Below are 14,147 nucleotides of genomic sequence, written 5' to 3' on the forward strand. Positions count from 1 at the left end.
AGATCACCTAAGCATACTCCCGAAAGGTACAATTCAATTATATCCTACCAGTTGTATCTCATATCTGACAAAATTTTATAAGGTGAAATTTAAAAAATACTTTACAATCCTAATGGTCTTAATAATGGATTCTATGGCAGAGTAACATCCTGAAGGCACCTGGTGATTGTAATGCTAAGGTTAGGAAGTCGGGAATAGAGAATCTGGCAGTGAGAAATAGCTCTACAGAAGCAGATTGGAGCGCTACGTGAGCAGGTCCAAGGTGGGACACAAGAGACTAAAGACAACCTACAGTCTAGAAGAAGAGGATCATCACACACGGGCAGGAAAACAGAGCAGGCTTATTTCTGCACTTCCAAGTCTCCTAACTTCCAGCCTGACCCTTCCTATTTGTAAAATAACCTGAAAGTATCAAAAAAAATTAACCTTTTAAGAGCTGTAAGAGCTTTTTTTTGAGATGCTGAAAGAATTTGAATTGTTTAGAAAGGGTAGATAAATCTGCACCCAATACCGAAAGGACTTTATGAGAATAATGCTGGGAGAAAAAAAAAAAAAAAGTTCTTTTCTGGAACAAATCTAGAAAAACAAGTAAAAAGTGAAGAGAAATTATTTCAATCAAAAAGAGAAAAATGGAATAGTCAACTAAGAATGGTCGGGAAATCTCCATTTTAAGAGACCAGCAATTAAAATGCAGCCTTTGCTCTTTGTGCTTAGGAGAATGGAACTCGCTGGTATCTTTGTCAGCTAAATTGTAAGGTTTCTGATATCTCATTATGAACTTTCATTTTTCCACAATACCTGATGTGGGGATTGAGTGATCCATTATCAGGTTCTGATAATAAATGTTTCTAATGATTCAATGAGGATTCTTATTTTGGAAAGAAGCCACAAATGTAAGTATTTGTTGCTTTTTAAAATATGGGCTATAAATAAATTAATTTACATGGAATTATCATTTGTCTAACATCTGCCAAATTTGATTTTCGTACTCACTGGGAAACATAAAATTCAAATACTCATATCTGATTCAGAGATCCAAATCTGAGACCTGATGAGAATTACAGTTTAATTTTGCTTCTTGTCTGTTACTCATCACTTAAAGCCACATGGACATGTCTCACCACTTTTACAGGATGGCGTTACTGTGGAGACGGTCACAGTGTTTTTTCCCACCATTGCATCATCTGTATCATTTGCCTCATACAGGGATTTAACAAAGGCTCAGTAACTATTAGGAGGTTGACATGAATGAACGAATGAATTACAAATAAAATCAATATTCATATAAACAAGGCACAAAATACATTTTTATTACAGTACCCTGCTCTGATAGTTCTGACGGCACCTGATAGTAAATGACCGAGTCATGAAGATGGTAGCACATAATAGGATGTGGTAAGTTGGCAGCTGTTTTAAGCATGTCCTTCCCCCAACTGTCCCACACTGCCTTTAGAAAAGTTCAGGTTTAATTTCAGATATAAATAAAACATGAGCTGGTATCTGTAGACCTACTCTTTTGACATATATCCAAATCTAAATAGCTTCACTGATATTTATTCCAAATAAGACAATTTATGGTATTGCCCTTTTAACCAAAAACTGTAGAAGTAGCCAGGATAGCATCATTTCATTTAATATGAGGGTATAGCTTTGCTTTATCTGATGCTCTGATTATCACCTTAATGAAGTTCCACCGTATGCAAAATTAAGACAACTTAAAGTCAGTGGTCATCTGCCTCAAATCTGCCATGAAATTCAGGATGACTGCCCATTTCCATTCCTGATCCCCAAGCCCATCCCATCTGGATAATACTGAAGCAAATGCCACTGTTTTTGAATTAACTAGAAAACGGAGAACAATGCCAAGGGAATGGAACTCTCTTCACTCGGAGAGATTACCCACATGCAGGTGAGAAGTGGCCAAATTGGCAGTTATATTTAGGATTCTGGCTAAATTGTACCATCATCCTCTTGAATGTAAGGCTTGTTTCTGGGACTAGATTTTAGGCTCCTTAAGGTAGGGGAAGAGGAAAGAAGAGAAGCTGATTATGTGTTTGATAAAGTGTTCAATTACTTCTTTTGAGTGAATATTCACTTCTGAACCAAGAGAAGAGAGGCCACAACCCCACTGAAATACAACCATCACCCACCCACCCACTCTTTCTTCCTTCTTTCCATCCATCCTTTCTTCAATTAAGCAATTACTGAACTTCTAATATGTGTAAGGTATATACTAAGCACAGTGATAAATGCAAGTAATTTGGGGGTTTTGGGGGTTTTTTTTGGGGGGGAGGGCAGCGTGAGAGGGAGAATCTTAATAAGGATCCACACCCAGTGTGAAGCCCCACACGGGTTCCATCTCACAACCATGAGACTCTGATGTGAGCTGAAATCAAGAGTCAATTGCTTAACTGACTGAGCCACCGTGGCACCCCAATAAATGCAAGTAATTCAAAGGTTAATGTGGCACAGTCTCAATCCCTAAGGGATTTACAACTTTCTAGAAGAAACATCTATAAACAAAAATTAACAAAGTGAATAAAACAGAGGCAGCTGTAATCTATAAGTGAAGTAGCTCAAATATTTATATTTGTATGGTAATTTGTACTTTACAAAAGACTTTCAAATACCATAAAGCACAGTCCTGAGTGGACAGTATTGAAAATAAAACCATACGAAGTAAAACTTACCTTTCTTCCTCTACCTGTAAGAAAGGGAAGAATAAATATGTTAAATATGTTATTTTAAGAAGAAACAGTTAATGAGAATCTCCTAAATACTTATTTTCAGTAATAGGTTTTTGGGATGTCAGAATGTAACTTAAACAGGTTTCCCTATTAACAGTAGGGATAACTCAAAAGTTGTTTTAGGTCAATATTTTGGTAACAGGCAAAGTATTACATCTCTTTGGAAAACTCTGACATTATTCAAATATTCTTCACACCATTCATATAGCATTTAAAGTTCATTAAATTATAAAATTAGCTACTAAATTTGTCATGAATAATCTTCAATATATTTTTTGTTTTTTATACTTTTTTGAGGTTATTCAATTGTATACCTAAAAACCCAAAATACGTTAAAGATACACAATTATAGAGTGAAAAAAAATCCTTCTATCCTGTCCCTTTCCCCTATTTCCCACATTTCAATCCCCTGGAGGGGGCCACTATTACTGATTTTTCTATTACGAGTCTTCCTAACCAAAAACATAATGGGACATTCCATTTTTTAGAGTTGTCATCTGACTTGGTAACCATTTTTTTCAGGTAGATCTTATACATTTCACATTGTTTATTCTTAGCCATTTTATTCTGTTGCTATTATAAATAAGATATTTTTTATTCCCATTATTTATTCTATGGGCTGATTGCTGGTATATAGTAAATCTGTTAATTTGTTTGTTAATTTCACACTGCAGCATCTTACTAAATTATTTAGTAGTAAAAAACTACTTTCCCTTTAAGTTTTATAAGTACACAGTTATATTTTCTGCAACAAATCATTTTACCTCCTCTCTTCTAATTTTTATACTTCTAATTTCTTTTTTTATCTAATTTTTTGTTCAGGTATATTCAATAATATTAAACTGTAGTTGTCATAATGGATATCCATAATCTATCTCTGAGTTTAGAGAAAATAATTCTAGTACTAAACATAATGAAGCTTTTAAGCTGAGATGTACATATTTTACTGGGTTAATGAAATATCATTTGGTACTAAGTTATTGAGCATCTTTATCAAGAATATTTATTTTTGCCAAATATCTTTATTTCAAATACAAAGAAAAGTACTCTTTTTTCATAGATCTGTTAAGATAATCTTTTCTTTTAATGGCAATATTGATTTTTCCTGCGCTTCTTCCTCTGTCATTTTCATTTCCCCATGATGGTTTTTGGTTTTCCCTCTGCTTCTTTCCTCATTGTTAATTATTTTATATGTCTAATGTAGGCCTTTCTTAATAAACTCCACTAAGTTTTATTTAGTTTGTGGTAAAATGGTCATAATTTTTATCAGTTCTGTGGTAATATATTTACCAGTGTGTTCTTAATTTTGTAAATGTAGCTAACACCTTCCCTTTTTTCTTAGATTATCTTTGCCATCAACATTGTTGCTAGCTCTATTTTTATTATTCATTTTGGAACAAAATGGACTTCACAAACCCAGCTATTGCAAAAGGTCACTTGTTGTTTTTTTTTATTTTTTTATTTGCCCCCACTGTCCCAACATACTATTCACTTATCCACACAGGTTTAATTTTGCTTTTTTCCCAGAGCTTCTTTGTAGGTTGCATCAGCTTTGGGTAGCCCTTAGGTGTCATAGTTTTAACTCTTCCTATTATATGTTTCTGCTTACATTCCTAAAACTAGAGTTTACATATTTATTCAAGGCACACCATTATTCTTGAATGATATCCAAGAGGAGAATTGGTAAATTACTATCTAGTGCTTCCATGAAAATACAGTTGAATTCTTCATTGTATTTATGGTTATTTGCAATGGAATTTTGGGCTGGGGGAATAAAGCCTTAACGCTCTCTTGACAACAATGCATGCGCTACAAAAACATTCATGACTGCTGAAACAAATAATAGTTTAATATTAATCTTACCTGGTTCATTAAAACATAAAAATGAACTTGTTCCTCTTATATGTCTCTTTAACACATGTATTCAAATACATAGTCTATATTAAACGTTGACATTTGTCTCAAAAAAAGGTTTAAAAACCAGCAATTTATATCATTCTTTTCTCCAGGAAATCCATCTCATTCTCTTGTCTTTCTGAGCCATCATTAAAAACATTCTGCATTTATGAACTAATGTAACAGAGGGTGCTCTGGCATTAAATTATATTAGAAATAATTATTCCATTCCCAAGAGCAAACTTGGCTCCAGAGAAGACAAATGGGCTTTCTAGATCTCCTCTTAGACAATAAATGACCTCACAGAATACCAACAAATATTTTGGAGGCATCCAGCATGGGCAGGGTAACAAAGAACCATGGAAAATGACTACAAGAAATTCTTAACTTAAATTAGACATAACCACACAAAATTCAGCCCAAAATTCCCCTGGTTTTTAAGAGAACAGGAAATTATTCTCTCCTCTCCCTAGTGTTAGATAAAGTGGGTGAACAAAACCATTAACCCCAAACACTATTGACTAGTGGTTTAATTATTCTTTTTGGTTGCTGAATTCTGAGAGCAAAAACCACTGCAATTATAAAGATGAGTCACTGGATCAACTCTGAGTTGGCCTTGAGCATTCTTACCAAAGTTGGTATTGCTACCTCCAGTTGTATGTGGGCAGACAGGACAGCATTCTCCAGGGGGAGTTACAGGGTCAGCACATTCAAGGACATCCTGGCACTGTATCTTGTCACAGAGGATGGCTCCATTGTCACAGACACAGATCTGGCAAGGGGCAGGTTTCCAAATGTCTCTGTTTAAGTACATCTGACCATTCTGAGTGCAGGCGATTTCTTCACCATATCCTTCTAGAATAAGAAGAAAAAGAGGGAGAGAGGGACAAGGAGGTCAGTAATCTTCTGAAATTTTGGAATCTGGGAAATATTTAAGAAGGCGAGTCATCCTGTGGGTTCAAAAAGTTTTAGGCTAAGCAGTAACCCACCAAGGAGGCAAAACATGGAGGAACTTACTTCATTCGTCCTTTCATATTGAGAAATATGTAATTCACAATGAAATGACTATAATATTTGTATTCTAGCTTGACAGGGGAAGGAAAAAAAGTGATTCAAAGTAGACATACTTAATCAGGTAATCCTTCCCAAAGATTTCATTTGTGAAGGTTTAAATAACCAAACATAGGAAAGTCAGTAAGAAGAGATTCAAAAAACCACTTGGGGGGATCCCTGGGTGGCTCAGCGGTTTAGCGCCTGCCTTTGGCCCAGGGCGTGATCCTGGAGTCCCTCGTCAGGCTCCCAGCATGGAGCCTCTCTCTCTCTCTATCATGAATAAATAAATAAATCTTAAAAAAAAAAAAACAACACTTGAAAGGATGGATCACAAGGGAATATATCATTTCCAGGTCTGGTGAGTCTTGTTGTGATTTTCAGCTCATTAGAAACTTTAGTGGATCCCACAACAAGAGAAGATGATATATATTCTTTTACCATAAAGAAACACTTTTAAAACAGTGTGTGGGGTTTTAAAAATTAGTTCTAAACATAAGGTAGGAAAGGATAACAGTGTCTCATTTCATGGAATATATTTGCTAAACTAAAGGTGCTTAGTAAACCACAAAGGAAAAGCAAAGCATTATCTTTGCACCAAAATTAGTTCAGGAAAGTCATGACCACAACAGTATAAGCTATTGCATCTGCCAAATACTTTTCTACATTTAAATAAAAATGTAATGCAGATTTGGAAAAAATATGCACATATTTATACACAAAACAATAACGATTGTTAGACAATTACTATAAAACACACACACACTTACATATATAAAACCTCTTTAATTTTGTGACTTTTAAGAAAAAAAAACTATAGTACCTTGAAACACAATGTGGATCATATCATCCTTGCTTACTTAATTTCTTTAGAACCCTCCAAACTACTTATTCGAAGTCACTATTATGGTTTGCTTGTCACTTGCCCCCACAATTCTCTGCCCGCTCTACAAGAGTAGACTTTCTTTATCCAACTGGTGTGACTCACAGAACTCGTCCATCCATCCATCCATCCATCCATCTCGTTTTCTACACCAGCTAATTAACCAGTTCTAAAATGTCAACACTAAATAAATAAATAAATAAATAAATAATAAATAAATAAATAAAATGTGAACAAATAGGCAAAAATCACTGCGCTGATCAAATCTACCACAAGTAGTATCAGTTTACTATTTTTATTTTCTTATCTCCTTCACTAGCCAGTAAATTCCATGAAGATAAGGGCTAGTTTTTCTTGTTCATCGTGGTATTTCTAAAGTTTGACTCCATACCTTGCAGAGAGCCAACATTCCACAAGCAGTTGTTCAAAGGACAGATATGAATGAGTGAATGAATGAATGAATCTAAATCATGGTTCATGAACTTACATGCCCTGGCCCTGACTTTGTACCCTACAAAAGTAAAGCTAAAGATTTTTAAAAAAAATGCATTTGTGATTAGTTTATAAAAGAATTTAGGGCAGCCTGGGTGGCTCAGCGATTTAGTGCCGCCTTCAGCCCAGGGCCTGATCCTGGAGACCCGGGATCCAGTCCCACGTCAGGCTCTCTGCCTGAGGCCTGCTTCTCCCTCTGCCTGTGTCTCTGCCTCTCTCTCTCTCTCTATGAATAAATAATCTTTAAAAAAAATTATATTTTTCTTTGTTTACTTGAAGTATAGTTGACATACACTATTATATTTTTAAGCGTGCAACCTAGTGATCTGAGAATCACATACACTGTGAAATGCCCACAATAAGTGTAGCAACTCCCTGCCACTGTACAAGTATCAGGGTAGAAAGAATTCACCATCTGCCACATAAGTATACCCAACGCAGAACTACAGGTAAAAATCTCAGTTCAGGATAAAGCCACTGAGCCTTTCCCCATGTTCCTCAGTCTAAAAGCTCTGGTTGGCCAACATTCTGCCTGCCCCGGGCTTCGCAGACCTGGTCCTTCCACACAGCCGTGTGGCGCGGCCATGCCCAGGAAGATGCCAAGGCACTGGGCTTCTCCCGTGCATCCACTTCAACAGCGAGGTTCATCGCAGCACAACACGGACTGTGTGCGCGGGGGGTCCTATTCCGGGAGCTCGAAGCCAGGCAGGCATGGAACCCACGTCTCAACGTGCCGTGAAATAAGTTAAGAAGCCTGTACGCCAAATAGCTGTTTGCTTTTAGATGAAAAATCAGTTTGAAACAGCGAAGCTCCGCGGTAAACATCTGCAGACAACGCCGCAAGCACGGGCTTAGCCTACAGTGCACCGACGGTTTGGTTACGCAAAGACGAAGAGTCACCCTGTTCCTTAAGTTGTGGCTGAGGGAGAAACACCCCAACGGAGACACCGAGCGCCACTGGCCTTAAAGCAGGTCCACGGAGTCCCGGGGCTGCTGCTCCCTGCACACCCGGGGCGTGACCCCGGGGCCCCGGATCGAGGCCCGCGTGGGGCTCCCCGCACAGAGCCTGCCTCTCCCTCTCTGTCTCTCATGAATAAATAAGGAAAGAAAGGAAAGAAAGGAAGGAAAGGAAGGAAAGGAAGGAAAGGAAGGAAGGAAGGAAGAAAGAAAAAAAAGAAAAGAAAAGAAAAGAAAAGAAAAGAAAAGAAAAGAAAGAAAGAAGAAGAAAAAGAAAGAAAGAAAGAAAGAAAGAAAGAAAGAGAAAGAAAAGAAAGAAAGAAAGAAAGAAAGAAAGAAAGAAAGAAAGAAAGAAAGAAAGAAAGAAGAGAAAGGAAGGAAAAGAAAGGAAGGAAAAGAAAGGAGAGGAGAGAGAAAGGAAGAGAGAGAGGAAGGGAGGAAGGAAGAGAAAGAGAGAGAAAGAAGAAAGAGAAAGAGAAAGAGAGAGAGGGAGAAAGAGAAAGAGAGAGAAAAAGAAAGAGAAAGAAATACGCGGGAAAACCAAGAGGCCGTGCGGCCCCGCGTGCGTCTGGCGGACGTTCTCCCGCTTTCCGCGGCTCCTTCGGGGTCAGGATGGAGGCCACACCGTCCCCCGCGTGGACCCCGGCCGCGGCCCCGAGCGCCCCCCCAAGGACACGGCCCCCCCGCGGCGGGCGGACGGACAGACGGACGCGTCCCGACAGACGGCGAGACCCAGCGCGGGCGCCGGCGGCCGGGGAGGCGGACACGGCGCCCCCGGGGCGCAGGCCAGAGGCGCGGGGGGTTCCCGGCGCGGCCTGGCCTCCTGCGCCCGGGGCAGCCTCGGGAGCGCGGGGTCCCGGGAGGCTCGCGCCCCAGCAGCCGCTCCCTCCTCACGGACGCGGGAGAACCTCCCCTCGGCCACGTCGGGCCACGCGGTCCTGGGGCGGACGGGGCTGGGCGCCTTCCTCGCGGCCCGGGCGGCCCCGTCGCTCCTAGGGGCGCCTTCCTCGCGGGGCAGGGGCGCCCACGCGGCGCCGGAACCGCGCGTCTGTCGCTCACAAGCGCTCGGCCGGAGCTCGTCTGGGCTGGACGCGCGCGGCTGGCGACCAGGCCCCTCCGCCGGGGGTCCTCAGCCTTGTGTCCTGAGGAGCCGCGGGCTACGGCGGCGTGGGGACGACGGCGGCGTGGGGATGACGTCACGGCGGGGACGACGGCGGCGTGGACGGCGCTGCGGGGGTAAGCGGCCCTGCGGGGACGGAGCCCAGCGCACACGGGCGCCCTCCACGTCCCCGGAGCCGCGTCTTGCACGGGGGCGATCAGGTCACCGGGACCCCGTGCGCAGGCCTCCGCGTGCCCGCGACGTCATGCCCCGGACGCTCCCGACGGAGGGCGACGCCCGGCCTCCCTGGCCCGCTGGCCTGGCCCCCCCCCGGGCCGGGGCCCGTCTGGCTGCGGGTGTGAAGCCGCGCGCTCGGGGCGCCTCCGCGGCCCCCCCACCCCGGCCCCGCCGCCCCGCACATCCGGGCCTTTCCAGGCTCAGAAGGCTCCACGGCGCTGCCGCCTTGCTCTGCTCCTGGGCCCTGTCCGTCCGCCGGGGAAGAGACGAGGCGGGCAGGGTGCTCGGGGACCCTCGAGCGACCCCGCCTGACCCCGCCTGACCCCGCCTCGCAGCCGCCGGGTGCGCAGGAAGCCTGGGGGCGGGTCGGCAGCTCGACGCGGAGCGCCGCAGGGTCGGTGGCGCATGCGCGGCCTGCCCCGGGGCCTTCAGGCTGCCGTCCCGGTCCCGGTCCCGCGTCACCGGGGACAGCCGCCCTGTGTGCTCCGAGGCCGCGTAACGACGGGCTTGAGGAAGGGCCTCGCGCTCAAGAGAGGACGAGGCCGCGGCACCGCGGCGGAGCCGGAGCCCCCGAGCGCGCTGCGGCCACACGCGGTCCCCGGGCAGCCACGCGCGCTTCTCAGTCTGCGCAGACGCTTCGCACTTACGTGGTAAAACTGCTGTTTTCGCTTCAGTTAAAATGGAAAAAAAATAAAAAGGAAAATCTCTCACGTTAGGCACTACTTAAGTTGCTTTCCATGTATCCTTGGGAAATCTGAAGGATCGCGGCCAAAATGTGAAGCTAAAATTACGCACGACGCCCATGCAACGCTCCCGGACGATTGTGTCTGGAAAAGCGCCTCGCAGGCTGCTAATGCATTTGACACAGATGTTTCTTTTCTCCGAAAACGCGGCTCCAACTGTGAATAGCTGTAGACGCCGCTGAAGCCGAGCCCGCCGCCTACCGGATGCGGAGATCTCCGTGGCGACCCCTGCAGCAAGCCCAGGGCCCTTCCCCAGGCGCGTCCGCCCGCGCAGGCCGGACCGAAGGCTCCGAATGAAGCGGGCCCACCTCGGCTCTCTGCGGCGCGACACTGTTTGAAGTAAAGGAGAACCGAAAACCCGCCTATTTTCCTGTCAGATGGGTGGTGTCGTGGCTTTTATACATCCCGGAGGTAAGTAAGCAGCAAATTCTGAGCAATAGTCGGTGCCTGCATTCCAGATTTCTGTCAGTTCCTTCAAGTCTTAGCTCACAGGCCACCTGTTGCCTTAAACCTACTCTAACCATCTGACAGAAAACCTGAAAATTGCCACACACACACAACACACACTCTCACACTCGTCACTCTCAATCCTCCAGTCACTGTGCTTTTTTTCCTTTTAATCTAATACCTGTCACTTTGAACTCTACTATATTGTTGTATTCATGTTTATTGTTGGTCTCCCCATGATAGGACAATAGCTTCCGAAGGACAGTTATAATTTATTCTGGTTTGTCCAGATATCTCAGTGTCTTTTAATAGTGTCAGGATCAAGCAGATGCTCAACAAGTATTTGATGAATGCACTTGCTGAACATTCAATTATAAGAATATCAGGAAGAGACCTAGACCATATTGGATATATAAAATTACTTGCTCTTATCCGGGGCATATTATACAATTTTTTAAGAGCCTCATTTTTCACTACTATTCAAATGTGGGCCATAACTACAGGGATTTTAAATATGTGGCCTTGTGGGAATGTCATTTTTAATGTTATTCATTCCAGATATTATGTCCTGAAGAGGACATAGACATTTATTCATTTTTATAACTAAAAAGAGTTGTCTTTATATATTTTAAGAGAATATTCTCAGGTGAGTGACAGATGGTAGCTCTACTTGAGGTGAGCATAGCACAAGGTCTAGAGATGTTGAATCACTATGACGTACAACTGAAACAAGTGTGACGACGTGTCCACTACACTCAAAACCAAAAGATGGGTATAAAATTAAATACTCTATATGATGAAACAGTTTTAGAATGATTTCAACTCAGTATCTTATGATTTCTTTGCAGCTAAATTATGCTTTCTTTTCTTGTAGTCCCTGAAAGAGGAATATTCAGGCTTCTAGACAAAATCCAGACATCGTAGTCAGTTTATTTCTTCTACTTTATTCTTAATTGAATTCTTCTTTACTCACTGCTCTTGCCCTGACAAGACTAAAATTTCTTTTATAATCAACTAAACATTCCACAGTTCTCAATGGCTCTTTGGTTCCACTCATTTTACTATTAGGAATCCTAAAAAACTTGAAGTGTGTAAGGGGGACCTAAAGTGGTGTCTCTGCACTGTTCCCTTGGGAGTTCACTTCTGCAGGAAGGGAGCCCGACTGCTTTCATCCTGAAGGCACCATTTCTAATTTTATCTACATGGGTATATTTACAGACTTGAACTAATAATAATACCCACTTTTGTCCTGATCTACCTAGATTTATGTCTATTTTGTGGCAATTACAAATTAGGAGGGGATTTCACCAAAGAACAGAAATGAAAATGGATTTTACCCTTCTTTCTGGCATTCCCTAATCACTGCCAATCACTTGGCAGGTAATAGATTACTTAAAATAAGACGAAAGCCATTATTTCAGAATCTAAATCCATCCCTTCATCTTCACGTTCACTTTACCTCCTATAATGCACATCCAGGATTGTACACCTGCCACCTTATTTATTGCAGTTTTGAGATCAAGCCCCAATATGCACCGAATCTTAACACCAGCCAAATGCCATAGAAATGTTCCGGAGAAGAAACAGAAACTAGACCTTTACTGAAAAGTTATATTAATAACTTTCTATTTGCACAACCAAACTCTTCATTTGGAAATTTCTGTGTTTGTAGGGGGGAACAACAGACAAGAAAAGCAAAAAGCAAAGAAAGAAGGAAGAGGAGGAGGAAGAAAGAGAGGAGGACAAAGGACAGGGAGAGAGGAAGGAGACTGAGATCAACCAACAGGATAATTTTTTCTCCCTATATACCTTTACTACACTGAGAAGGAAGATTCGCAAGTTTCTTTAGCAAGCCACAGAATTCAACTAGGGATATTTCCTTATCATAGGATGGGATAGGAAAAATACCAAAAAATGGAACCCATGATTTTGACCCGTAAATCTATGTGCTTTTGAGAAGTTATTTCCTTTAATAAGTACATGAATGGAGACCAAATTAAACACCCTTTTGTAGAAGTAATACGAGCATGACAAGCTTTATTAAATTTAAGAAGCTTTACGTTACTTACAGCTATTCAAAATTATTCCTTTTGGTTTTGTTTAAACTGAATTTTATCACTGTTTTTTAATTCATATGTTAATTTCTAAAAACATAGTGGCTATGAATATATGTAAAAGAAGAGAGCACTCATTATTAAAGTATCTATAGGAAGATTTAGGGTTTTCAAAAACTTTGAATTATTTATTCAATCCCAAATAGCTATGGAACACTTACTTTGTGCTCACAGTGGCTAGCAGGTATTGAAATCACAGAAGGATGTAGAACATTTGCTAACCTGTGGGTGTAAAATTTAGGTTGGACAAAAAGACAAGAGCAACCAGGTTGTTTACTTGGTACATGAAAAATGGGCCTCAGTATTTCTGCCTATTATTATATAAGAAGAAATAAAATATGAGCTTTTACTTTTAGGTGAAATGAGGTATTCTAGGATATTACAAATAAGTTTGACTTAAACTGTTGTTAAAGTTAATCTAAATAAATTAGTCAACCTGACAAATGGAATGGAGGCATTATTTAATCCAGTCAATATTTATTTATACAGCAAATTTTACCAAATACTTGTCTAATACAAGAGTACACTGTGGATCATGAAATGAGACATTTGGAGTTCAGCTTCCTTGCCAAAAACAATCAAAATGCACAAAAACTGCAAAAGGTAATGAAACTTTCTTGTAGGAGAAAAATAAGTTTGCATATACATGTATTCCAATAGTACATTCTGGAAAATTTGCATACACACTGAAATTTTATAAACAATTCTGGAAATCTTCCTCTGTGCTTTGAAAGGTCTTTGCCTAATGCTATTTACTTTAACTAGAACTAAGCCTCGGGAACATCAACCTGAGAGTTTTCTAGATTCTAAAACAAAAGCAATCATTGGGGGCAGGGGCGTATGTTTATAAAAGCAGACTTCGAGTAAGCCAGGAGTGAAGAGAATACAAATCCCAGTGACACTGAATTATCTTAAGAGCAGACCGATCACCTATTTGACTGCCCTTCAGGGTCCTATTTGGTAATAAAGACTCTAGGACAGTCTGAATACTATCAGTGGGAGAGTAGAAACCCACAAACACCCTCCAATGAGTTCTCTTGATACAGCTGTCTTACGTCAGGGCCACAGTGACAAGATCCCTGTGTGGGTTTTGGTCTTCCATGTTTGAGGCTTCCAATATCTCTGACATTGAGAATGCTTTCAAATGATAAAGCAAATGTACTTACTCTCGAAGCAAATCTCAAAATAACAGAAGAAATGCATTTTGACAATGTAACTTAGACAACAGATATTATTTATCTGTTACTCTGCCAAACATTGGGAATAAAGAGGTAATATAATGAAATATAACAAATACCTTCCCCTTCTTAAGGGGCTCACTCCCTCTGTGTGGGAAGCAGTCCAGGAACAGTGTGAGAACACCATTCTTTAAGTACAAACTAGAGGCAAAACTGGGTAGGATGGAAATACTTAGGAGGGGCACTTGATGTAGGCTGGAGGTAAGGAAAATCAAGAGTTCTAGGATTCAAGTTCTGTTATTTA

The 14,147-nt window shown here is 41.6% G+C and overlaps 1 protein-coding gene and 1 long non-coding RNA gene across 5 annotated transcripts in view; one reads left to right on the forward strand and one right to left on the reverse strand.

Moving 5' to 3' along the window:
- COL5A2 (collagen type V alpha 2 chain) overlaps positions 1 to 14,147 on the reverse strand; it is a 153,144-nt gene that overhangs the window by 68,084 nt on the left and 70,913 nt on the right. For 3 of the 4 annotated variants that reach the window (XM_038585079.1, XM_038585077.1, XM_038585076.1), the window contains exons 2-3: positions 5,274 to 5,498; positions 2,691 to 2,704 (exon numbers count right to left, since the gene is read on the reverse strand). In XM_038585079.1, the coding sequence (XP_038441007.1) occupies positions 2,691 to 2,704; positions 5,274 to 5,498 (239 nt within the window). Of the gene's footprint in view, positions 1 to 2,690; positions 2,705 to 5,273; positions 5,499 to 7,620; positions 7,670 to 14,147 lie in introns of those variants that run through there. The other variant, XM_038585078.1, reaches the window with a different exon arrangement.
- On the forward strand, positions 9,920 to 13,114 carry LOC119867860. The gene is made up of 2 exons (XR_005384911.1): positions 9,920 to 10,515; positions 12,224 to 13,114. It is a non-coding gene; the product is annotated as an uncharacterized LOC119867860 (long non-coding RNA).

Source organism: Canis lupus, chromosome 36, assembly GCF_011100685.1.
Source record: "Canis lupus familiaris isolate Mischka breed German Shepherd chromosome 36, alternate assembly UU_Cfam_GSD_1.0, whole genome shotgun sequence".
In the NCBI taxonomy this organism is placed as follows: Eukaryota; Metazoa; Chordata; class Mammalia; order Carnivora; family Canidae; genus Canis; species Canis lupus.